At 57.4% G+C, this 25,786-nt stretch overlaps 1 protein-coding gene across 3 annotated transcripts in view; it reads left to right on the top strand.

Annotated features, from left to right (window-relative positions):
* SRGAP3 (SLIT-ROBO Rho GTPase activating protein 3) overlaps positions 1 to 25,213 on the top strand; it is a 123,197-nt gene extending 97,984 nt beyond the window's left edge. Inside the window, exons 17-23 of one of the 3 annotated variants that reach the window (XM_075998494.1) lie at positions 1,166 to 1,271; positions 1,887 to 2,114; positions 3,751 to 3,830; positions 8,356 to 8,536; positions 9,926 to 10,078; positions 12,666 to 12,993; positions 19,446 to 25,213. In XM_075998494.1, coding sequence (XP_075854609.1) covers positions 1,166 to 1,271; positions 1,887 to 2,114; positions 3,751 to 3,830; positions 8,356 to 8,536; positions 9,926 to 10,078; positions 12,666 to 12,993; positions 19,446 to 19,871 — 1,502 coding nt within the window. In that variant the 3' untranslated portion in view covers positions 19,872 to 25,213. The remainder of the gene's footprint in view (positions 1 to 1,165; positions 1,272 to 1,886; positions 2,115 to 3,750; positions 3,831 to 8,355; positions 8,537 to 9,925; positions 10,079 to 12,665; positions 12,994 to 19,445) is intronic. The other 2 variants (XM_075998496.1, XM_075998495.1) reach the window with 2 other exon arrangements.
* The last annotated feature ends 573 nt before the right edge of the window (positions 25,214 to 25,786 follow it).

Here is a 25,786-nt window from a genome sequence, read left to right as displayed (position 1 = left end):
CTCAGGGGCCCCCAGCTGCTTCCACTTCTGCCCACTCAGGGGTCCCCAGCAGCCTCCACTTCTGAGCTGCTTCCGCTTCCGCCCTCTCAGGTTTAAGATGGCACCTGCCTGCGGGTCTCTCCCGCCCACAGTCCCGAGGCTTGGCTCTGATTGGTTCTGATTAGGCCACAACTCCAGTCCCGCCCACGATGCTCTGATTGGCTAGGCCAGAATGACGTATGATCCCAGAACTGAGGGTGCAGCGCTCACTCCCGCGGTCCACTTGGGCTGCTTAGAGGAGGTGCGGTCTGGGGGTGAAAGGTGCCCTGCAAAGCCCTTTTTTTTTTTTTAAATTCAAATCCTTTATTTTTCTTTTTTCCCGCATATTATGAGGGTACAAATGTTTTTTTTTTGTTTGTTTGTATGCAGATTTTTGTTAATATGGGGTACAAATGTTAAGGTTAGGTATATTGCCCTTGCCCCCCTTCCCCCTCAAGTCAGAGCTTCAAGTGCGCCCATCCCTAGTTGGTGCGCACCCACCGCATTCATAATGGATGTGTATGCCCATCCCCTCCCCCACCCGCCCGACACCCCCCCACCCCGATGAAGGTTACTCCTCTTTGTCCAGTTAGGTGTTGATCCGTTCGTACCACTTTGCTGGTGAGTGCACGTGGTGCTCGTTTGTCCATTCTTGGGATACTTCACTCAGTAGAATGGGCTCCAGCTCTATCCAGGAAAACACAAGAGGTGCCCTGTCACCGCTGTTTCTCATAGCTGAGTAGAACTCCATGGTATACACACGCCACATTTTATTAATCCACTCATGTATCCATTGGCACTCCGGTTGTTTCCACAAGCTTTGCGATTGTGAATTGTGCTGGTATAAACATTCGAGTGCAGGTGTCTTTTTTACAGAGTGATTTTTGATCTTTTGGGTAGATGCCCAGTAGTGGGACTGCTGGATCAAATGGTAGATCCACTCGTATCGCTTTAAGGTATCTCCATGTTGGTTTCCACAGAGGCTGAACCAGTTTGCAGTCCCACCAGCAGTGTAGGAGTGTTCCTCTCTCTCCGCATCCACACCAGCGTTTATTGTTTGGGGACTTGTTAATAAAGGCCATTCTCACTGGAGATAAGTGATGTCTCATTGTGGTTTTGATTCCTGCAAAGCCCTTTTATGTTTCAGAACTGGAGAACCTGGCTGAGAGGGTGCACCAGATCCAGCAAATCCTTGTCACCCTTCCCCGTGTGGTCATCGTGGTCATGAGATACCTCTTCGCCTTCCTCAACCAGTGAGTGTCTAGCCAAGGGCCCCCCTCTTTCTTCCATGTCCTCATTGACTAGTGGACAAGGGGCCCCTTGTTGGCTGGCTCCGGCCTCCTCTGGGAGGGTGTGTCCTGAGGCTTTTGCAGGTGCTGTTTTTATTTTGTTTTTTGTTTTCTTTTTGAGACAAGAGTCTCACTTTGTCACCCAAGCTAGAAGTGAGTGCCGTGGCATCAGCCTAGCTCACAGCAACCTCAGACTCCTGGGCTCAAGCAATCCTCCTGCCTCAGCTTCCTGAGTAGCTGGGACTACAGGCATGCACCACCATGCCCAGCTAATTTTTTCTATATATATTTTTAGTTGGCTAATTAATTTCTTTCTATTTATAGTAGAGACGGGGTCTCGCTCTTGCTCAGGCTGGTCTGGAACTCCTGACCTCGAGCGATCCTCCTGCTCTGGCCTCCCAGAGTGCTAGGATGACAGGTGTGAGCCACCGCGCCCGGCCTGCAGGTGCTGCTTTTAAAGAAGAACATGGAACCTTCTGGAATTGAGTGGAGTCCCCCCATCAAACACCCCCAAAGAGGAGAATCCCAGGGGTGGGATTTGCCTTTCCCGGATGACTGTGGACACCTCCTTTCTCCTAGCCTCTCTCAGTACAGTGACGAGAACATGATGGACCCCTACAACCTGGCCATCTGCTTCGGGCCCACCCTCATGCACATCCCGGACGGGCAGGACCCGGTGTCCTGCCAGGCACACGTCAACGAGGTCATCAAAACCATCATCATCCACCACGAAGCCATCTTCCCCAGCCCCCGGGAGCTAGAGGGACCTGTGTATGAGAAGTGCATGGCTGGAGGGGAAGAATACTGGTAAGACACCATTCCCCTTAATGTAATTACTGTCGTCGTGGCTGCCGCCGTTGTATGGGGACAGTCAGAAGTTTCCTCCGGTTTTCTTACTGCGACAGTCTCTGCTTCCATATGCATTTTCTCATTTGAGCTTCACAGCAGCCTTACACGAGACAGGTCCATCCGTCACGGTGCTCTCGGTTACCAGGGACAGAAATACAACTCAAACTGGCTCAAGCCTGATGGGAATGTATTAGTTTATTTAACTAAAAAATCTGGGAGGATAGCTTCAGGTATAGCTTGATCCAGGGGCTCAATGATTATCATGAGGACTTGGTCCTACAACCGCCGTGCCTTGGCTCTGTTTTATCCTGTTTTGGTTTCGTCCTCAAATAGCCTCTCCCCTTGGTGGCTGGTCATGAGAGGCAGCCAACTGGCAACTTTAGATTCATAACTCATCCGGCATTTTCAGTAGAAAAAAAAGAGCTTCTCTTTCCCAAATGTTCCCGCCCAAGCCAAGAATTGTGTTTCGTTGCTGGGGGCTGGTGCTGGCGAAGCAATCACATTGAGGTGGTGGTGCAAGAAGAGGTGGTGGTGCAACTGGCTGGGTGGGTCACAGGTCCACCTCAGGAAGCAGGGAGTGGATAACCGCACCTCAGCCTCAAGAACTGAGTGTGACGCGCACCCCCCCCCCCCCCCCCGTGTCCCTTCTCTCCTAGGAGTTTTCTTTTCCGGGCTATGTGACCTCAGTTTTTTTTTTTAAGTGTTCTGCGGTGGGTCAGCAATCACTAGGCGGGCACCTCTCTGTACCTGGTACAGCACTGGGTTGAAGAAGAAATATTTTATTTTTTATTATTATTATTTTTGAGACAGAGTCCCACTCTGTTGCCCAGGCTAGAGTGAGTGCGGTGGCGTCAGCCTCGCTCACAGCAACCTCCAACTCCTGGGCTCAAGCGATCCTCCTGCCTCAGCCTCCCGAGTAGCTGGGACTACAGGCATGCACCACCACGCCCGGCTCATTTTTTTTCTATATATTTCTAGTTGGCCGGTTAATTTCTGTCTATATTTAGTAGAGACGGGGTCTCGCTCTTGCTCAGGCTGGTCTCAAACTCCTGACCTTGAGCGATCCTCCTGCCTCGGCCTCCCAGAGTGTAGGATGACAGGTGTGAGCCTCACGCCAGACCGAAGCCAGCACATTGACAGCTGCGCTGGGAGGCCCCGGCCCCTCAGCCTCATGCTCGGCGGGGCTGCAGCCTGGGCTGCCGTCACTGCCCTGCCCGTGAGGCTCTGGGCTGCAGCTTGGGGACTCGAGGCGTCACTCCACCCCGCAGGCTGGACCCCTCAGCTGCGAAGCTGGGAGGCAGCTGCGAGGCCGGCTGGGAGGCAGGCCAGAGGACACGGCTCACAGTGCTTCCGAGATTCCTGCTCTGGCCCTGGTCCTCCCGGTGGCGGATGCGGGGGTTTCGGCACTGCCCCTCCCCCCCAGCCCCCCCCACTGCACCGGATGACAGCGTGGCGGGGGGGGGGGGGGGGGACGCGTTTGGAGGCTCACCAGGGAGGCGGCTGGGAGGGGCTCGCGTCTGAGCCCGTGGGAGGCTCAGGGTGGTGCGAGTATAGACGGCCACCCAGCGAGTCGGCGTTCCCTGTCCCCTTGCAGCGACAGCCCCCACAGCGAGCCTGGGACCATCGATGAGGTTGACCACGACAACGGCACTGAGCCTCACACCAGCGACGAAGGTGGGTGAGGGGACCGGGGCCTGGGGCTGTCCTGGAAGCCCCTCAGCGTGATGCCCGCCCAGCCGCAGGGCTGGCCACGCAGCCCCTCCAGCTCGCCACGTCAGAGCACGTGGGGACCCAGGAGAACCTGGGAGAAAAACCTTCATGGCACGCCCCAAGTCCCAGCCCGGGCCCGGCAGAGCAGATCCTCACGGGCGGGCACGTCGTGAACCCTGTCGTTGCTCATGACGGAATCCCCAATTCAAATCGACTTAAGCGTGAAAGGGAATCAGCTCCTCTGTCTGAAAAAAAAATAAATAAACCCAGGGTTGGCACAGCTTCAGGTATGGCTGGATCCAGGAGCACGGATGGGTTTTTTTCGGTCAGGACTTTGTCCCTGCCTCCCAGTTCTGCTTCCCTTTGTGCTGGCTTCGTTTTCTTGAGGATCTGCTTGGCACCAGGCCCGCGCTGGAAATAGGCACAGGGTGAACGAGATGTTGGTCCTTGAGGAGCTCCTGTTCTGTCGCCAGACCTGGACAGACTGGAAGAAGCCCCTCGTGATGCATAAGGGATGAGGCCAGACTAGTCCCCAGGCAGCGGGCACCCCGAGGCCAAGAGTGATGACCCTGGGCGGTATGTGGAGACAGAGAAAGGCCAGCCAGGCGCCAGGACACTCAGCAGATTCCTCCAGCCCTTCCCGACTAGGAGAAGAGAGTCGCATTAGTCTCTAGGGAAACCGGGCTGTGTAGACAGGCGCTCTGGACACTACGGGCCCGGGGCCAACTCATCCATTAGGCAGAGTGGGCACAGCGCCCAGGGTCTATGCTACTGGTAGGGGTCACTAAAATATCTTGATTTTTTCTAAAATCAGAAGGAAAAAATGAATATGACATACAGCCCAGATTATATTTATCCTTATACCAATGCAGTTATAAAATATAATTTTTAAATTTAAATTTTTTTTTTTTGAGGCAGAGTCAACCAGGCTAGAGTGCTGTGGCGTCAGCCTCGCTCACAGCCACTTCCAACTCCTGGACTCAAGCGATCCTCCTGCCTCAGCCTCCCGAGTAGCTGGGACTACAGGCATGCGCCACCATGCCCGGCTAATATTTTGTATATATTTTTAGTTGGCCAATTAATTTCTTTCTATTTATAGTAGAGACGGGGTCTCGCTCTTGCTCAGGCTGGTCTCGAATTCCTGAACTCAAGCAATCCTCCTGCCTCGGCCTCCCAGAGTGCTAGGGTGACAGGCGTGAGCCTCCGCGCCCGGCCCTAAAATATAATTTTTAATGTTTTTTATGGAGGAAGGGATCCACATCGGCAGGAGTGGCTGTGGCCATGGAGGCCGGCACGTGACGCCGCGCACTGAGTGTTGTTGTCCTCCTTCTCCCTGTGGCATTTTGACTTTTTAAACATCATTATTTAGCAGTTCTCTTGCTTGGCCTTTGTGTTTCTCTTTGAGGTGCAGTCCTTCACCCCGTTTGCTACCACATTTGCCAGGAGCACAGGCTATGTGCTCACGGGAGGCTTCTGGAGCTGATGAAAGAGGCAAGACCCGGCCGGGCGCGGTGGCTCACGCCTGTCATCCTGGCACTCTGGGAGGCCGAGGCGGGAGGATCGCTCGAGGTCAGGAGTTCGAGACCAGCCTGAGCAAGAGCGAGACCCTGTCTCTACTATAAACAGAAAGAAATTAATTGGCCAACTAAAAATATATAGAAAAAATCAGCCGGGCATGGTGGTGCATGCCTGTAGTCCCAGCTACTCGGGAGGCTGAGGCAGGAGGATCGCTTGAGCCCAGGAGTTGGAGGCTGCTGTGAGCTAGGCTGACACCACAGCACTCTAGCCCGGGTGACAGATTGGGACTCTGTCTCAAAAATAAATAAATAAAAAAGAGGCAGGACGGATGGGCAGGTCTTTGTGTTCTAGCGGGGCTGTTTCCATCGCTAGTCACGGAATTCCCAGTTCGAGTTGCTGCTCACACTTTAGTAGGAAAGACTGGCAGCAAAGGAGCTGTGAGTGTTGAAAGCCACACGGCGCGCACGCACACAACGCGCGCGCGCGCACACAACGCGCGCGCGCGCACACGAGATGCACACGGAGACGTGCTGAGGCAGGCTGTGATAAGCGCCATGAAGAAAAACAAAGCGACACAAGGTAGCAGAAAAGCAAGTGATGTGGCACTGGGCCTCTCACGGTGGGGGCGGGAAAGCCGCTGAGGCGACAGCCTCTGGGCACAGCCCGGATGGAATCAGGGCAGGGCACACACAGCGGCCGGTAAGTAATGGATATGTGGTGGATGTGCATGACTGCAAAGGCCTGGGAGAACAGCATTCCAGAAAGGGGCAGTGACAGGTGCAAAGGCCCTGTGGTGGGAAAAAACTTGGCATATTTTAAAAAGACCAAGAAGGTCTGTGAATATTTATGCTGGAGTGAGTGTTTAGGGGTGGAGTGTACTGCTATTTACAACTTAATCTAAAATTCATTTTAAAAAAGGAAGATGGACAGATGGATATTTAGATACAGGGATGGATCGATATAGCTGGTATATAGATAAAGCTGGTACAGCAAAAACGTTGGTAGTAAAATGTAGGTGGTGGGTATGTGCATGTTCACTGTAAGATCCTTCCACCTTTCCTTGGTGTTTGAAAGATGTCACAGTGCGACAATGGAGGAGAAACATCAAGAAGGCGTGTGAGGCAGGCCCAGAGCAGGGAGTGGTGGGAGGAAGTCAGGTCTTGTTCTTAGCACAGCGGGAAGCCTTCGGAGGTTTTGAGCAGAGGAGTTTCATGATCCGATTAATGTTTTTAAAAGATCCTCTGGGCCGGGCACCATGGCTCACGCCTGCCATCCTAGCACTCTGGGAGGCTGAGGCGGGAGGATCGCTCAAACTCAGGAGTTCGAGACCAGCCTGAGCAAGAGCGAGACTCCGTCTCTACTAAAAACAGAAAGAAGTTAATTGGCCAACTAAAAATATATCTATAAAAGCAATTAGCCGGGCGTGGTGGCATGTGCCTGTAGTCCCAGCTACTCGGGAGGCTGAGGCAGGAGGATCGCTTGAGCCCAGGAGTTTGAGGTTGCTGTGAGCTAGGCTGACACCATGGCACTCTAGCCTGGGCAACAGAGAGACTCTGTCTCAAAAAAAAAAAAAAAAAGTTTCTCTGGCTGCTGCCGGGAGAAATGGCTCTACCCAAGCAGGCGTAAGAGGGAAGAGGCCAGGTAGAGGGGAGACGGCGGCCTGCCCGGGGTGGCGCAGTGGGGTGGGCAGAACCAGGGGACTTTTTCTTTTTTTTTTTTTTTTGAGACAGAGTCTCGCTTTGTCGCCCAGGCTAGAGTGAGTGCCGTGGCGTCAGCCTAGCTCACAGCAACCTCAAACTCCAGGGCTCGAGCGATCCTTCTGCCTCAGCCTCCCAAGTAGCTGGGACTACAGGCATGTGCCACCATGCCCGGCTAATTTTTATATATATATATATCAGTTGGCCAATTAATTTCTTTGTATTTATAGTAGAGACGGGGTCTCACTCTTGCTCAGGCTGGTTTTGAACTCCTGACCTTGAGCAATCCGCCCGCCTCAGCCTCCCAAGAGCTAGGATTACAGGCGTGAGCCACCGCGCCCGGCTTTTTCTTTTTTTTTGAGACACAGTCTTACTCTGTTGCCTGGGCTAGAGTGCCGTGGCGTCAGCCTCGCTCACAGCAACCTCAAACTCCTGGGCTCAAGCGATCCTCCTGCCTCAGCCTCCTGAGTAGCTGGGACTACAGGCATGTGCCACCACGCCTGGCTAATTTTTATATATGTTTTTAGTTGGCCAATTAATTTCTTTCTATTTTTAGTAGATACGGGGTCTTGTTCTTGCTCAGGCTGGTTTTGAACTCCTGACCTTGAGCAATCCTCCTGACTCAGCCTCCCAGAGTGCTAGGATGACAGGCATGAGCCACCCGCCCAGCCTTCTTTCCCTCTTATTATAAAGATACCAGTCTTCCTGCATTAGGGCCCCCACATTTATGGCCTCATTTAACTTTAGTCACCTCAGTTACACGCATGAGGGACTCTATCTCTAAATATCGCGTTGCGGATAAGGGCTTCAACGCAGGAATTTTGGGGAGACCCCATTCAATCCTTAACAATGTGCTTTGAGGAATCTGGGAACCCTTAGAAACCGTGTGCCACATTTTACATGGATGAGGGCCACACGCATTGTCTGTCTGACCTCCCCAAAGGCCGAGAACCACTAGAAGCATTGTACGTGGGCACAGCGGGGAGGGGTCACGGGCAAACAGAAATAGAGCTGTTAAGTGTTGGGGAAAAGGAAATTCCTTCAGATGTTGTTTTAATGAGTGTCAGAAAGTGGAGACCCCGAGGGACAGTGGAAAGCGAGGGTCTGGGGTGTCAGCAGAGTGCAGGGCGGGTCTGAGCTGGAACCCCGGCGCCCCGGCCCGCATGTGCCCGCCCTGCCTGTCTGTCCCTCCCCAAGAAGCCAGGCCCCTGAGTGCAGCTCCCGGCTGCCCCTTGCTGGCCTCAGGCACACTCTCTCCCTCACTCTCCTTCCAGAAGTGGAGCAGATCGAGGCCATCGCCAAGTTCGACTACGTGGGACGGTCCCCCCGTGAGCTGTCCTTCAAGAAGGGGGCCTCGCTGCTCCTGTGTCACCGTGCCTCCGAGGACTGGTGGGAGGGCCGGCACAACGGCGTGGACGGGCTCATCCCTCACCAGTACATCGTGGTCCAGGACATGTGAGTGGCGGTCGGGAGAAGGATGCCGCGATAGATTAGTGATATCTCGAACAGGCCCTGGAAGGGAGTGACAGTTGGGAGGATGCCACGATAGATTAGTGATGTCTGGGACGGGCCCTGGAAGGGGGTGACAGTTTGGAGGATTCTGTGATAGATTAGTGATGTCTGGAACAGGCCCTGGAAAGGGGTGACAGTCAGGAGAAGGATGCCAGGGTAGATTAGTGATGTCTGGAATGGGCCCTGGAAGCGGGTGCTGGGCTGTGTGCCAGGGACGAGCTCTCTCTGACCCCACACTCTTGTCCTCTGCAAGAACGGTCAGATCTAACTTCCCCCCAAATGGCAGTGCACCTGGCCATGCACCTGGTGATGCACCTGGCCATGCACCTGGCAGTGTACCTGGCCATGCACCTGGCAATACACCTGGCCATGCACCTGGTGATGCACCTGGCCAGCATGCAAACTGCTCCTCCGTGCTCCCCAGGATACATGGTCAGTGTCTGCGGCCGCCGGCCCAGCCTCCCAGCCCAGCCTCCGTCTCCTGCCCTGGCTCCCCGTGTCGTGGGTCTGGCCCTGAGCCTCCAGCTCCTCAGTGCTCCCTGTCCCACATGTCAGAGTGGGGGGCCCTCTCGGGGGGATCGGCGGACACAGCCGTGCCCTCACTTCCAGTTGACAGGCTGCTATTTATTTATGAAAAATATAATAATAAATAATAAAAAAAGAGAGCCCTGCATCCTGAGTGCCCTGGGCCTACCACGGAAAGTCTGCACTTCCCACGCCTCTGCGAGCCATGTGGGGTCCCTGCTCAGACGTCCCCGTGAGCTTTGGGTGGGCTCAGCAGGACTGACCGAATGGAGAGGCAGCCTCCAAGCGTGACCTCCTGGGAAGGAGGCTGACAGCTTCCACATTGTGTCGGAGCCTCCCGCTGTCCCAGGCCCCTGAGGGCAGGAGGAAGTCCCAGAGGGAGAGGGTCGTGGAAGGAGGCTGGCAGGGCGACCCAGCAGGCTTGCAAGCCACCTCACGATTGTCCCCGGCCCTGGGTGGGGAGGGGAGGCCAGGGGTGGAGGCCCCGTCTTCCCTCCCTGCTTAGCCCCCAAGCGTTCCTCGTGGAGCCGCACCTGCCGCGCCACCTGTTCTTTGTCCTTCCTCCGACGAACCTCCGGCTTTCACCTTGTCCTGCCTGGAGCAGCCGGGAGGGCCTGGCCGGTGTGGGGCCGGGCGGACGGGTCTCCTGCGGTAGGGACCGGCTCCAGGAGCGTTGCCACGGAGCGCTGAGTGGGCACACGCCGGCTGTCACAGGGTGCCAACTCAGCCCCTCGGACAGGTGTCGAGGAGCCGTGTCCCTCCCACCCCCGCGGGCGGCACCCGTCATCCACGCCCGTCTCCCCCCAGGGATGACGCCTTCTCCGACAGCCTCAGCCAGAAGGCCGACAGCGAGGCCAGCAGCGGGCCGCTGCTGGACGACAAGGCGTCCTCCAAGAACGACCTCCAGTCCCCGACGGAGCAGCACCTCGTGGACTGCGGCTTTGGGGGGGTGATGGGCCGGTAGGAGACACACATTCGTTTTTCTCCTGCCGGGGCGTGCCTGCTCGTGTATGGACGGGAAGGGGGGCTGGGGGGAGGGCAGAGGCCGGGTGGCCCCTGCAGCTGCTGGTCCCCAAGGCGTGTGCCGCCTGGTCCAAGAATGCCAGGCATGAGGCGGTCTGGCCTGGAGTGGGGGTGGGGGGGTGGGGGGTGGGGGGGGAGAGAAGAGGAGGAGGAGGGGCGGGGGAAGGAGGAAGAGGAGGAGGAGAGACATCCATCATCGTTGGGAGCTCAGTGCTTTTTATCTAGAACAGTAATAATCGGCGGGGACTTTTCCTGCTCTCCAGCTCCCGCACCTCCTCTCTGCTCTCTGCTGGGGACCCAAGCTGTCATATTTAAACATTCATAAAGTGCACATGCTCCCCCAAAATGCACCACGGAGATGCCACCCCACACCTACCCCCGTGCCGGGGGAAGTCGACACTCGATATTCCACCCGTGTGCTTGGTGGGAGCAAGATCCGGCAGGTCTCTTTACCCCCACGTGGGCGCCGGGCTGTGTCACGTGACCCCCGCCCCCCAGGCAAGGCGCCACCCACATGGATCTTTGAGAACAGGTGTGCTCCAGAGCACGTGGCTGGCAATATATATATACATATATATATATATATAAATGAAGTAATGAAGAGTAGAAAAGCAAAAGCAAAGCTGGTAGTTTCTCACTGCTTTTTCAAATCAGACTCTCAAAATGTCATAGTCTATGGTTTTTTTCTCCTCCCCCAAAGTGGAAAGGGTCATGTGACAAGCCCACATGTGTGGGTATTTGCAGATAGAGCCAAAAAAAAAAAAATGAGTCACAAAACAGGAAAACACTTTTATATGAGTTTTTATTTCAGCAGATGTCCTGATTCAGCCTCTTTTCTTTCTTTGTTTTTTTTAAAGCAAATTCTGTTGGATTCAGCAGATAGCTCAGGGTGCGGTGGCAGGTGGTAGCACAGGGGCAGGCGGAAGGCCGGGTGGGTAGATGAGAACGCCACGGTGCCCTGGCTTCTAGGAGGACCCCTGTCCTCTGCCTCCCTTCTTCCCTTTCACTCCTTGTCTCCCTTCATCCTGCTCTTGCTTTCTGGGTGCTTCTTCCTCCCCGGCAGCGTGCCTTGGTCCTGTTGAGGTGCTCACGGGCGCTGCTTAGCTTGGCTGGTGGCACCAGGGTCTGACCACACTGGACTCGGTCCCTGGTCACAGTCTGTTCCCAAACACACCCCCTCCCCCTCCCTCCTGGCCACTTCCAGCCGTCCCCCCCCACTAGGTCCTCAGACCCTTTGGCGACCTCCGTAGGGTGCGGCCAGACCTCCGTGCAGAACCTTTGCCCATCAACCTGCTTTCAGACTCACTTGAAGGCGGGCAGGGAACATTGCGCCCATTTATCAGACGGATAAGGTGGACTTGAAAGAGGACGCAGGAAAACACGTGCCAGACCCAGGGCAAGGGCGCACCCTCCTGGTACTCGCTCACGCCCCTCTTTCACTCCACCCGACTGGGGACAGGGCTGTATTCAGGGACGCAGTGTTTGAACTCGTGAACAGCTGGCTTTCCAGTATCTGAAAATGCCTCACAGAAATAGCCCTTTTTGGCCGGGCGAGGCGGCTCACGCCTGCAGTCCTAGCAACTCTGGGAGGCCGAGGCGGGAGAGTCGCTCAAGGTCAGGAGTTGGAGACCAGCCTGAGCAAGAGCGAAACCCTGTCTCTACTAAAAGTAGAAAGAAATTAATTGACTAACTAAAATATATATAGAAAAAATGAGCCGGGCATGGTGGCGCATGCCTGCAGTCCCAGCTACTCGGGAGGCTGAGGCAGGAGGATCGCTTGAGCCCAGGAGTTGGAGGTTGCTGTGAGCGAGGCTGACGCCACGGCACTCACTCTAGCCTGGGCAACAAAGCGAGACTCTGTCTCAAAAAAAAAAAAAAAAAGAAAAGAAAAGAAAGAAAGAAAGAAAGGCAGGCAAGCCCGCCCTTTTCTGGAGAGATGGGGGATGGGCGGAACATCAGCCCGGGTTGGGTCCCCGGCCCCTCTTCTGCTTGTGGGCGCCGGTGACTCGGGTGCAGTCCAGCCTCAGGCTTCGGACCCGTCAGAAGCCTGTCCCTGGAGGTGTCTGAAGGGCTCAGGTTGTGCCAAGGGCCAGAGTCCCAGGCGTCCTCAAACTGCGGCCTGCAGGCCACGCGAGGGTGTTTCTGCCTGTTTGTTTTTTACTGCAAAATAAGACAGTGCGCAGTGTGCACAGCAATCTGTTCATAGTTTTTTTTTAAAAAACTGCAGCCGGCGCTCCAGCGGTGTGAGGGACGGTGAGGGCCCCGCCTAGGAAGTCTGAGGGCCCGGGTGCAGGCCCTCGCCACAGCGTGTCCGGCGGGACCTGCTGGCCTGGCCTTGCCAGGCAGGCGGCCGTTCAGCCAGGGGCGCCAGCGAGGCGCCTCGCCTCTGTCGCCCGGCTACGGGCCAGGCTTGTGGGACTGGCGTGTGGCGTGTGGCGTGGGGTGGCTGGCAGACCCGAGGTTCTCGGACTGGCCAGGGTTGACCTCTGCCCCCGCCCTCCCCTCCCGCCCGGCCCCTTTGCAGAGTGCGGCTGCGGTCGGACGGAGCGGCCATCCCCCGGCGCCGGAGCGGGGGCGACACGCACAGCCCGCCCCGGGGGGGCCTGGGCCCCGGCATGGACGCGCCGCCGCGGGCCGCCGCCTGCCCCAGCAGCCCCCACAAGGCGCCCCTCGCCCGGGGCAGGATCGAGAGCCCCGAGAAGCGGAGGATGGCGACGTTCGGGAGCGCCGGCAGCATCAACTACCCCGACAGGAAGGCGCTCTCCGAGGGCCACCCGCTGAGGCCCGGAGGCTCCACCAGGCACAGCAGCCTGGGGGACCACAAGTCCCTGGAGGCCGAGGCCCTGGCAGAAGTAAGGGCAGGCCGGGTCAGCCGGGACCCCCAAGGGGCGGCGGGGTGGGAAGCTTGGGAACGGGGACCCCCCCTGGGCCAGCCCTGTGCCAGGCTCAGGCTGAGCCCCGAGACCCGAGAGGGAGCTGGCGTCCTCCCCCCTGGGCCTCCCCGTGGGAGTGGAGGCCGGTTGGGTGAGGCCACCGGCCGGGGTTTCTGCAAAGTCCGAGCACCCTCGGTGTCCAGGAGCGGAGAGAAGGGGATGGGCCAGATCGTGGGCACGGGGTAGGGGCAGGTCTCTCCACCAGACGGCCTGACCGAGTTATCCGTTCATTCATTCATTCATCCACTCGTTCATTCATTCATTCATTCATCATTCATCCATCCATGGGCAAATACTGGCTTAGCACGTGCCGTGTGGCAGTCACCGTGCCGGGCACTGCAAGTAGAGAAGACGTAAAACGGGCTCAGACCCCAGGCACTCACGGAGCAGGCCTTTGAGAAGAGAGAGAGATGTCAGCTGATAAACACAGCCGTGACACGGCTCTGGGGCCGGGGGCCTTTAAGGAGTGGCCCAGAGCCCTCCAGACCCAAAGGGTAGGAAGAACAAAATAGCTGAAGCTGGAAGGGAAGAATGTTCTAGAATCTTCCACAGTGCTTAGAGATGTTTTTGTTGTTGTCATTGTTGTTGTTGTTTTTTCGAGACAGAGTCTCGCTTTGTTGCCCAGGCTAGAGTGAGTGCTGTGGCGTCAGCCTCGCTCACAGCAACCTCAAACTCAAGCAATCCTCCTGCCTCAGCCTCCCAAGTAGCTGGGACTATAGGCATGCGCCACCATGCTCGGCTAATTTTTTCTATATATTTTTAGTTGGCCAATTAATTTCTATTTTTAGGTGAGATGGGGTCTCGCTCTTGCTCAGGCTGGTCTTGAACTCCTGACCTCCAGCAATCCTCCCGCCTCGGCCTCCCAGAGTGCTAGGATGACAGGCGTGAGCCACCGCGGCCGGCCTGTTGTTTGTTTTTAATTTATCTCTTTGTATTTGGATGAGAAATTTGTTTGGTTTTTGCACTCGCCAAACAGAACAGAACCAGGATTGGTTCAGCGATTTTATGTAGCTGATACATCATGCGTTTCTGACAGTTCTGTTGTATTTCCAAAAGTTTCCCTTCTTTCCTCTCTGGAACTGGGTGTGGGGTGCGCATGATGCGAGCTCTGCCCGGTGCCGTCTGCCACTTAAGGTAAGAGACACAGCCGAGAGGGTTCCGTGGCCGCGAGAGGTCTAGCGTGGGGAGCGGCATTTGGCCCCTGTTCGGCAGGGCAGGGGAGAGGTGGAGACTGGTCCAGAGGAGGCCAGGGGGCTTCCGAAGGAGCACCCAACCCAGAAACAGCTCACCTGCCAGCTGGAACTCCTGTTCGCGCCTGCAGGGTCTAGCTTGGCCCCAAGTCCCGATGGGCACCCCGAGGACGTCCCCGAAGACCAGTGCCTCGGCACGGGTCGAGCAGAGGAAGCAGGCCACCCCCTGGTCCCTCTGTCTTTGCGGGAACATCGCCGTAGCAGCTGCCACCATCCGGAAACTTAACCACTTTGGAAAGTTCTGCCAGTCGTGATGGGGGCTGGGCTGGCTGCCTGAGGCCTGGCCCAGAGCCCGTTACATAAAGACTCAAGTGCAGGCCGGTGCGGCGGCTCACGCCTGTCATCCTGGCACTCTGGGAGGCCAAGGCGGGAGGATCGCTCGAGGTCAGGAGTTCAAAACCAGCCTGAGCAAGAGCGAGACCCCGTCTCTACTAAAAATAGAAAGAAATTAATTGGCCAACTAAAAATATATAGAAAAAATTAGCCGGGCGTGGTGGCACATGCCTGTAGTCCCAGCTACTTGGGAGGCTGAGGCAGCAGGATTGCTTGAGCCCAGGAGTTGGAGGTTGCTGTGAGCGAGGCTGACGCCACGGCACTCACTCTAGCCTGGGCAACAAAGTGAGACTCTGTCTCAAAAAAGAAAGACTCGCGTGTGGTCCAAGAGCGCCATTTGTTTCTGAAAGAAGGCTGCAGGACAGACAGGTTCCGTGGGCCCTGAGGAGGTAGGTGGGGGATCAGAGCTCTGCGGCCCACAAAGCTTGGAGACGCCGCTCCGACAAAGTCGGATGGCTCATCCATGAGACTTCTTAGAACCCTCGAAGGTGCGGATGTGCATTGCGCACCTCCAAGAAAGAGAGTAGGGGACGCCCCATCTCCCGACTGCTTTGACCTTCATGCACGGAGCATGCTGCAGGACCAGCCCAAAGAATGCCTCAGCAGGCGGAGGGACCCACACCCTGTCTGGTCGGGAAGCCACCCTCAAGAGCCCACGGGAGAGCGAGGTGGGGATGACACGTGCATAGCGCAGAGCCCCTGGCCAGCCCCGGCCTGCTCAGCCTTGGCTCTGACGAGCCCTTGTGTTTGCAGGCCACGAAGACGTGGCGGCCTGGGGACACCCAGTGCCATGTCTCCCGGAAAATAAAGACAGGGTCTCATATTAACTTTTCCTCAAGAAGACACCCCAGGGCTTATTCTCAGGGCATGTGTCATTTTTTTTAAGTACAGCACAACCATCTACATTGATTCAAATAGAGTGAAGTCGTCTTCTTCTGGAACATCATCCTCACTCTCCAAACCCCGAGTCCCATCCTGAATGTCTTGTGACTCTGTTTCCTTTAGAGCCACCGGCCCCGATCTCTCCTGCCGAGCACTAGAGCTGTCACGGGGCGGATGAGAAGGGCTGCTCGTGTTCTTTCCCGCTCCGCGACGACACGCACGGGTTGTGCAGACGCTGCGCAGCCACGCCCGGCACTAGGGCTGATTTTCGGGGTGGGGCTTCTGTTGCGCACGTGGTCAGACATCCTGCTGGGGCTTGTTTTATGGGGAGGTCTTATTTTTGGGCAAACGTCGTACGTAGAGTTACCCAAATTTCTGTGTTCTCAGAATGTCTTAGGATTTGGATTTGACCCCAGTTACCCAAATTTCTGTGTTCTCAGAATGTCTCAGGATTTAGATCTGAACCCAGTTACCCAAAATTCTGTGTTCCCAGAATGTCTTAGGATTTAGATTTGACCCCAGTTACCCAGAATTCTGTGTTCTCAGAATGTCTTAGGATTTAGATTTGACCCCAGTTACCCAGAATTCTGTGTTCTCAGAATGTCTTAGGATTTAGATTTGACCCCAGTTACCCAGAATTCTGTGTTTCAGAATGTCTTAGGATTTAGATTTGAACCCAGTTACCCAAATTTCTGTGTTCTCAGAATGTCTCAGGATTTAGATTTGAACCCAGTTACCCAGAATTCTGTGTTCCCAGAATGTCTTAGGATTTAGATTTGACCCCAGTTCCCCAAATTTCTGTGTTCCCAGAATGTCTCAGGATTTAGACTTGAACCCAGTTACCCACAATTCTGTGTTCCCAGAATGTCTTAGGATTTAGATTTTACCCCAGTTCCCCAAATTTCTGTGTTCTCAGAATGTCTCAGGATTTAGACTTGAACCCAGTTATCCAGAATTCTGTGTTCCCAGAATGTCTCAGGATTTAGATCTGAGCCCAGTTAAAGAGGCTGTTTGGGGAACTTGCGACAGGACCATCTGAGGGGAAGATGTACTCAGGCAGGAGGCGAGGGGCGGTGGCCCTCCCCATGCCACCCCTGCAGCTCTCGGCAGCCCTGCCCGGAGACCCCAGCCTCACCCCTGAGTCAAACGCCAGGCTGCAGCCTAACCAAGCCCGCCGACTGCTCTTCCTCTGAGCTCTCTGTCTTCCCGCTCCTGCTCTGCTCAGGGTGGGGTGGCTGGTGGTCGGGTTGGGGGTGACAGGGGAGGGGTGGGGATCATGTTTTATTGGCTCAAGTTAACCCCTGGCGGCTCAGGTTGAACTGCAAACAGAGAGAGAGGGTCGTGAGGTCAACGAGACCGAGGGCAAGCAGGGTGGGTGACGGCAGGGCAGCTCTCGGAAAGCAGGCCGAGTCACCACGGGGCTGAGGCATGGCACGGCCGGGAGAGGACTGCCACCTCCCCCTTCCTGCAGAGAAGCCCCGCCCCCTGATGACAAATCCTTCTGGACAGAGCACTAAAGGCCCACTCTTAAAGTTTCTAGCAACCTGGGGCAAGGAGCAAATTGTCCTGTGAGCCGTGAGTGGGACATGGATAGTCCCTTAAGAAAGCAAAAAGGGTCAGGCTGGGGCGGCAGACAGCAAGAGACTGGCACCCTGACCCTGGCCAGATCGGAGCCTGCCATGGGGCCCAAGGCCGGCTGAGGCCCCTGTAGACAGGGAAGGAGAGCGTGGGAGTTGGGGAGGACAGGGATGGGAGGAAAGGCCAAGCCCAGCTTGGGTGTTGTCAACCCCAAGGCGAGGCTGTGCCCAGCACCTGCCGGCGGTGATTTTAAACCTTGTCCCCTCCCTGTGCCCTTGGTGGCCAGGCCAGCCGGGCTGTGGCCTGGGCAGGTCCTCTTGGCGTCTGTTGGTGGAGGGGTCCCTGTAGACAGTCGTGGGGACCAAGGACTCCCGGGCTGGAGGGTCTGGAAGCTGCCGTCTGGCAGCTTACAGAGCTCTGTCACGTCCATGGCCGCCATCCATCTTCACAGCCAGCAAAGGGCGGGCTTTCAGCAGACGAGCAAAGTGGGGTGCAGAGCGGCTGCCCGGGGTTCGCAGGGCCAGGGAGTGGCCGGGGAGTCTTTTCACTCAAAAGCGGGGGGCCGGGGCCCTGCCCGAGGCCTCCTGAGCTAGAAGCTGCAGTGCCGCGCTCCAGCTTGAGGGGACAGGAGCTTGGAAAGCCGCCCGGCGGCCTGGCGAGGCCAGGCAGGCCTGGGGCGTCGTGTCTCTCTCCCTCTGGGCCCTTCGCAGCTCTCCTGCCAGTGAGCTCTCAGATATCATGACGACCTTGGAAATTACATAGGCAGACTAGGATTTTTTTCTTTTTAAAAATTTCCATTAAAAAAAAATTTTTTTTAAATGATAACACAGAGAAGAGAGTAGCCGTCTCACTCTTCTGGGATAGACATTGTGAACCGTTCAGGTATATAACTTCCAAGTAAATTTTTCTGTGGACAAATTTTTTTTTTTTTTTAATAATAATAATATGGAACCGCCTCTGGGTTCAGACTTGGGTCATGCTGCTGATTCACTGTGTGGCTTCGGGCAAATTTCTTAACCAGTCTGAGCTTCAGTTTCCTCCTGTGTGAGGTGAGTGGTGGATCCCGCCTCGTAAGTGTGAGTGTTAAGTGAATTTATTAGAGGGAAGGGTTTGGGTTGGTGTTCGGTGTGAGCTCCGATTGCTGTTGTCACTGTCATTATTTCTTTTTTCTTTTCTTTTTTTTTTTTTGAGACAGGGTCTCACTTTGTTGCCCAGGCTAGAGTGAGTGCCGTGGCGTCAGCCTCGCTCACAGCAGCCTCCAACTCCTGGGCTCAAGCGATCCTCCTGCCTCAGCCTCCCAAGTAGCTGGGACTACAGGCATGTGCCACCATGCCCAGATAATTTTTTCTATATATATTATTTGGCCAATTAATTTCTTTCTATTTATAGTAGAGATGGGGGCTCGCTCTTGCTCAGGCTGGTTTTGAACTCCTGACCTCGAGCAATCTGCCCTCCTCGGCCTCCCAGAGTGCTAGGATGACAGGCGTGAGCCACTGGCCGATTTCTGAGCGCTTGTTCTGTGTCAGGTAACACATCAGGCTCTTCACAGGGACCATCTTATTGAGCACAAGCATCGACCCCTCAGAAACCCACATTATAATCATCACCTGTAATTTAAAAATGAGGATTCTGAGGCCAGGCGTGGTGGCTCACGCCAGTCATCCCAGCACTCTGGGAGGCCAAGGCAGGAGGATTGCTGGAGGTCAGGAGTTTGAGACCAGCCTGAGCAAGAGTGAGACCCCGTCTCTACTATAAATAGAAAGATATTGGCTGGACAACTAAAAATATATATAGAAAAAATGAGCTGGGCATGGTAGCGCATGCCTGTAGTCCCAGCTACTCAGGAGGCTGAGGCAGGAGGATTGCTTGAACCCAGGAGTCTGAGGTTGCTGTGAGCGAGGCTGACGCCACGGCACTCACTCTAGCCCGGGCAACAAAGTGAGACTCTTTCTCAATTAAAAAAAAAAAAAAAGTGAGGATTCTAGAGGCTCAGAGAGGTGAGGTAACTTGCCTAAGGTCACACAGCAAGGGAATGGCAGAGCCAGGATTCGAACCAGTGTCTGTCTGACTGCAGCGCCTGCCCTGGTGAAGTCTGTTTCCCGTGCAGGGCGGACTGCAGGGGGTTGCCCACATCCGTTCTCTCATGTGGTTATTGGACACCTTGGAGGTACTTCATCTCCATCCCATGAGGTTCTGGGGCGGGGGGAGAGGGGGGACCTCCCTGAGAGGACCCACCCTGCAAGCTAGTCTGCAGACAGGAAGGCCCAGCCTCCACCCCGGGCCTCCACCCTGGGCCTCCGGCCGCTAACGCGCACTCTGTGCCCGCAGGACATCGAGAAGACCATGAGCACGGCGCTGCACGAGCTGCGCGAGCTGGAGCGGCAGAACGCGGCCAAGCAGGCGCCCGACGTGGTGCTGGACACGCTGGAGCCGCTCAAGCACCCGCCGGGGCCCGCCAGCTCGGAGCCCGCCAGCCCGCTGCACACCATCGCCATCCGCGACCCCGACGCGGCCATGCGCCGCAGCAGCAGCTCGTCGGCCGAGATGATGACCACCTTCAAGCCCGCGCTGTCGGCGCGCCTGGCCGGGGCGCAGCTGCGCCCGCCGCCCTGCGTGCGCCCCGCGCGCCCCGCCGCGCAGCACCGCTCCAGCAGCAGCAGCAGCTCGGGCGTGGGCAGCCCGGCCGTGACGCCCACCGAGAAGGGCTTCCCCGGCGGCGGCGGCGGCCCCGCGGACAAGTCGGGCACCATGTGACCCGCCCCGGGCGGCTCCCCCGGAGACCCCGGCCTCGTGGGGCGAGAGGACCTGAGCCCCCAGGGGAGAGCCGGGGTCCCTGCGGAGCTGGGGGGCCCCGGGTGCAGGCTGCAGCCACGTCCAGCCGCGGGGACCCGCAGACCCCCGGCGCGCAGACACCCCGAGAGCGAGGCGCACAGCCGGAGCAGCCCCGCCCGCGGAGCCCCTCCCATCCGGCAGAGCCCTCCTCGCGAGCCGAGCCCCTCCCTCGACGCCGTCTCTGCAGACCTACTACGTGCGCGCGCGTCTGTAGGCGTGTGTGCGTGTGTATATATATTTATGCATCTCTCCACACACATGCTAGGTCCGGACACACACATGCAGAAATGTAAATAGGATCTCCTCTTTCTTTCTATGAAACGTAGATTTACCTCACACCCACGCCACCAAGACGCCCTCGCCACCAAGACGCCCTCGCGAGCAGCTGGCGGGCGCAGGGACTCTTTCTGGGAGCACCCAGAGGCCGTGGCGGTGCGCACGAAGCAATATACCACTCGAGAATATACGACCCGAGAAACGCAGAGAACAGCCTCCGCCGTCTCCCCCAGAAGCAGTGGCCTTCCAGAACAGTCTCCCCCTGCGGGAAGGGTGGGGCAGGCGGCGCCTCCCCCTCCCCGAGCCGGCCCAGACGCCCTGCCCTTCCACCCGAGGCCAAAGGCCAGCCAGACCCCGAGGGCACGGGAGGAGGGTGGCCGGAGAAGACCCGCACCACCGCGTCCGCGCCCACGAGCAGAAACCGGGCGGCGACCCTGCGCCCCGTGGCAGCACGGTGTGACATGTGGCTGGGAAAAAAAAAAAGAAATGCAGTGGTGTGGAATGCTTCGAGACCTAGAAATGCTGTAGGAATAAATCCGTGGTAACTATAGAGGTTTAACTTACATCGTTTTCAGCATATTTAAATATTTCTTTCTTCCTCGTTCTCCTAATTCTCTTGTGTCGAATTTGGAGCTGAACAGGCGAGGAGGCTTCTAGTCACGTCGTGTCCCGGAGCGCCAGGCGCTGCCTGGCACGAGTCGCAGGCGCCCAGGGTGCCCGGGGCTGAGGGGTCTTACCCCAGGAGCGCCTGTCCTGGAGGACACTGAGGGTCCGGTCCTTACAACTGAGACGGCTCCCCTCCCTCCCTCCCGTCCCCCACTCCCTGCAGAGCATTGAAAGTAGATGAGCAACGGTGACAGGTGACAGACACCCGGGGTGCACGGTCTTCACGCGTGAGCAGCCGGCTTTGCCTCCTGGCTGGGAAAGGCCTCGCTCTGGGCCACTCGTCTGGGGCCGCCCGCCGCCTCCCTCGATCCCTTTGCTTTCCAGAGACAGGCTGCTTGCGGGTGGCAGCACGCCCGCAGCAGGTGAATCTGACCCTAAAAATGGGGGTGACTTTCTGGTTTTGCCACCCCACCTCCTGCCAGGCCCGGGGCCCCTCCCTGTTGTCCCCAAGTTTCATCTCTGTCCCTCCCTCTCGGGGCGGTGAGGTTTGGAGCCCGAAACGCTGCGCTGGAGTCCCAGCCTGGCCAGGTAGGGCCCCGGGGACTCCGGGCAGGCCGCTCCGCCCCCAGCCTCAGCTCCCGCTCTGAGCAGCGGGCGGTGGAGGAGGAGCGGAAGGGAGCGGGCCGTGCCGCTCGGAGGCTCGGGCCGACCCGCTGGCTCTTGCCGTTGTCGTTAGTATAGTCAGCCTTTTCCATCAGACGCCACCCGGGCCTTTCTGGAACCTCCTGATGGCATTGGAGGGGAGGGCAGTGGGATTTTCCCACCAGCTTCCTAGGAGCCCTGAACGGCCACCGTCAGCATTTCAACCCACTGGATTGAGTTTTGGCCTCTCCTCTGGTCCTCCACACAAAGGTAAATACACCCAGAGGGAGGGGCCTAGTAAGCCACTGACCCCTGGGTGTGCACGTGGAAAGCCATCCTGCCTCGTCTGAAAGGCTGGACCAGAGACGACGCAGTGGGAGGAAGAATCAGGACAGGGCACAAAAAGGAGGCCGGGGCCGGGCACGGTGGCTCACGCCTGTCAGCACTCTGGGAGGCCGAGGCGGGAGGATCGCTCGAGGTCAGGAGTTCGAAACCAGCCTGAGCAAGAGCGAGACCCCGTCTCTACTATAAATAGAAATTAATTGGCCAACTAATATATATAGAAAAAATTAGCCGGGCATGGTGGCGCATGCCTGTAGTCCCAGCTACTCCGGAGGGTACGACAGGAGGATCGCTTGAGCCCAAGAGTTTGAGGTTGCTGTGAGGGAGGCTGACGACACAGCACTCACTCTAGCCTGGGCAACAAAGTGAGACTCTGTCTCAAAAAAGAAAAAAAAAAAAAAAAAAGGAGGCCGGGCGCGGTGGCTCACACCTGTCATCCCAGCACTCTGGGAGGCCGAGGCAGGAGGATCACTCGTGGTCAGGCGTTCGAGACCAGCCTGAGCAAGAGCGAGACCCCGTCTCTACTGAAAATAGATAGAAATTAGTTGGACAGCTAAGAAGATATAGGAAAAAAAAATGAGCCGGGCATGGTGGCGCATGCCTGTAGTCCCAGCTACTCAGGAGGCTGAGGCAGGAGGATGGCTTGAGCCCGGAGTTGGAGGTTGCTGTGAGCTAGGCTGACGCCACGGCACTCTAGCCCAGGTGACAGAGTGAGACTCTGTCTCAAAAAAAAAAAAAAAAAAAAAAGAAAGGGCACAAACAGAGGATGTCAGGGAGAAGCCAGGGACAGGCTTGACCTCGCTTGCTTTGCTTAGAGCCATCCCTTGTCTTCTTTAGGTGCCTGGAAGTGACAGGCGCCTCTGACCTTGAGTACATAAAAGACATCCCCATTTCACAGCTCGGGAGAGTAAGGCCCTGGGCTGTGCTGTGACTGGCCGGCTGGGAGGGGGGCTGCCCGGCCGGCGCGGTCACGTGTGTGCGAGCACGCTGACGCTGTGCGGCCACCCTTCGACTCCTCATTTCTGCCCCAGGGCCGTTCCCAGAGGGCACTTACGCCCGGCACACTCCAGGCAGAACGCCGCGCCCTCGCGCCGCCGGCAGACGCGGGGCAAGACGGGCGGGCGCATCTCCCGCCTGGCACACACGCGGCGCCGGGCAGACCGCGGGGGTTTTCTCCGAACTGACCGATTCCGTTTTCTTTTTTTCCCTTGCCTTCCGCTGAATTCCCCCGGAAGGCAGAGGCTCAGCTGTTGTCTTTGCCCGACTGTTTCTCCCCTGGGGAAACGGCCGGCGGTGCGCATTTTAGGGGCGCACACGCAGGTAGCAGGCGTGTCCCGCTCACCCCATAGCCCCGACTCTGAGGCTCGACACCCCGGAACCGGGTGGGAAAGCCCTTTTCCACGCCTCCGCCCCGCCTTCTCCTCTGGCTCCAAGCATGTCTCAGCGACCCTGCCACCACGATCGCGGAACACCCGGACGCTCTCCGCCTGCCCCTGCCCGGCCAGGCCACTCTGCATTGCTGTGTGTGCTTAAGTGCTGGAGGGTGACTGTTCAAATGTGAAACTGATTGTTTCAAAAGGCTACAATTCAACGCTAGCCCAGACCCCTCACCAGATCTGCGCACCTCGTAGCTAGATGGACGCACAAACAAAATCCCCGAGCCCTAACTGCCGCGAGTGCCGGGCAACGGCGTGACCTCGGTAGCAGTCCTCAACATAACCGATTTGGGCAAGGGAGAGTGGTGTTTACCTTCTTGTCCATCCATCATCGTGGAAAGCTGTACTGATCGGTTAGTTGATAACGGGCATTTTCTCTTTTTTTTTTGCTTTTGCGGACCGATTTCTTTCCTTAACCTTCGACTCACCTTGAGGTCGAGCCTTTTGTCCTTCCGTGTAACCGACGCTCAGTCTGTTTTGGGAATGAACCAGCAAGCTGTTAGTTGAAAACTGACCAAAGACGATTAAATTCCTGGTCTAGCTTCGCTGGAGACCTTTCTCGGATGAAACTGAGAAGGAGCCGAGCTTCCTGCCCGGTGCCCACGGCGCCCCGCCCGCCCGCCTCACGCCCTTCCCCCTAAACGGCCTCCGGCTGAGGGACTCCGCGGACAGCCCTGCCCTGCTCGTGTCCAGTGCCGACACCCTCTCGCCTCCGAGCGCCTTCTTGAAGCCTGGACGGGGCGCCCGGCGCACGGACGGTGGGCCTTGGGGACAGGGCTCGGGTCCTTTGCTCGGATGTCGCAGGGCCAGGGCTCGGGGCAGAGAGATGGGTTCCCAAGGGAGGAAAGGTGGCGGTCTGGGGAAGAGAGCGGAGTGGGAAGAGACGCCGGGAAGCTGGGGCCGGCGGTTCGGAGACCGCCTCGCACACTCTCCAACCCGGCTGGTGGCCACAACGGGAAAGGGCCTGGGCGTGGGGCTGCCTCCCCGCCCCAGCCCCGTGGAGTGCCCTGTCGGTGGATTCTCTCTCGTGTGGGAGGCTTGAACGTGGCACTGCGTGGGGCCTGTCGTGCGGGTCACACCTCGAGCAGAAATCCATCCACAAGGACGCGTGCGAGGGGTCTCCCTCCGGTCTTTCTGATCCTCGCCTGCCACACTTCCAGACGGTTCCATGGCAGAGCGCAGGCCGCATTCTCCGGAAAGGCGCGGGCAGGAGAGGCCGGCTCACAGCCCGCTGGGCCCGCGGGCCGGGAGGTGGGGCGGGCGCGGGGGCGGCTCTCGGATTTCTGCTGTGCAGAGCTGACGGTGGCCGCTCCCCTGGTTCTCTGGGGTCTCCAACGCGGAGAATTCCCCACTCTCCCAAAGCCGCCCAGGGGAGCCGAGAGAAGGGGCTTCTCGCTGCCGCGTCTCGGTCCCCCGGCCGCCCTGAGGCCGGTCTGCCAGGTCCCGCTGGCCGGCCTCGGGACGGGCCACTTGGCCGTCGATGCCCCCCTCGCTGGCACCTCCCGTCTGGGCGAACCGTCCCAGGCAAATGACGGAGCTGTCCCTCGAACCAGGACGACCAGAATGCACTTTCCTCCCTTGGACGGCAGTCCGTCCCGGCGCGACCGTCCGCTCAGGCCCCGGCTCCCGGCAGTGTACGGCTTTTCTCGCGGTTTGGCCGAAGGTTGGTTCTGACCGCTTCAGAGGGGCTGGTCTGTCTCGTTTCCTTTGGTGCCCCTTCCTCCCCACCTCGTGACAGGAGGAAAAAACCCCAACCACCCCTGGACATGGCTGGTTGCCTGTCCCCACCTGGCGATGCCGCGGCCGCCCTCTCCCGGATCACCGCTTCTACCTTGCGGCCAAGCGCCCGGCCGTGGAGTGTCTGACCGGCCTCTGTTGCGTGTTCCGACGGTGCCTGCTGGTTTGACGTGGAGCTGTTCTGTGAAATAAAACAGCTTAACTTTTCTCAAATGTACGCCAGTGATTTTTGAAAGGGTGAGGTGGCACGGCGGGGATGCAGAGGTCCCGGGGTGGGAGTTCCTACCCTCCAGGCCACACTCTGCACGCCTCCCCCCGGAACCGGAACCGGCTCTGAGCTGTCCTGAAGCTCGGCTCCAGCAAAGTCAAGGTCAAGGTTACGAGGAGAACTGCTTCGACTGCAGAGCTGATGGAAGAGGGTGTGGATGGCTGCTGGGAGAACAGATGGGGAATGTCAAAGCAAAACCAAAGTGGGAGCAGAGCTTTCCCGTGCAGAAAGTGTCTTCAAAAGTTTAAGACAAAAATCAGCCAGGCGAGGTGGCTCATGCCTGTCCTAGCACTCTGGGAGGCCGAGGCGGGAAGATTGCTCAAGATCAGGAGCTCGAAACCAGCCTGAGCAAGAGCAAGACCCCTTCCACCATCTCAATTAAAAATAGAAAGAAATGGCCGGGCGCTGTGGCTCACGCCTGTAATCCTAGCTCTTGGGAGGCCGAGGCGGGCGGATTGCTCAAGGTCAGGAGTTCAAAACCAGCCTGAGCAAGAGCGAGACCCCGTCTCTACTATAAACAGAAAGAAATT

Source organism: Microcebus murinus, chromosome 28, assembly GCF_040939455.1.
Source record: "Microcebus murinus isolate Inina chromosome 28, M.murinus_Inina_mat1.0, whole genome shotgun sequence".
Taxonomy (NCBI): domain Eukaryota; kingdom Metazoa; phylum Chordata; class Mammalia; order Primates; family Cheirogaleidae; genus Microcebus; species Microcebus murinus.
The sequence above is the reverse complement of the archived record's forward strand: the minus strand, read 5'-3'. Positions and strand labels throughout refer to the sequence as shown.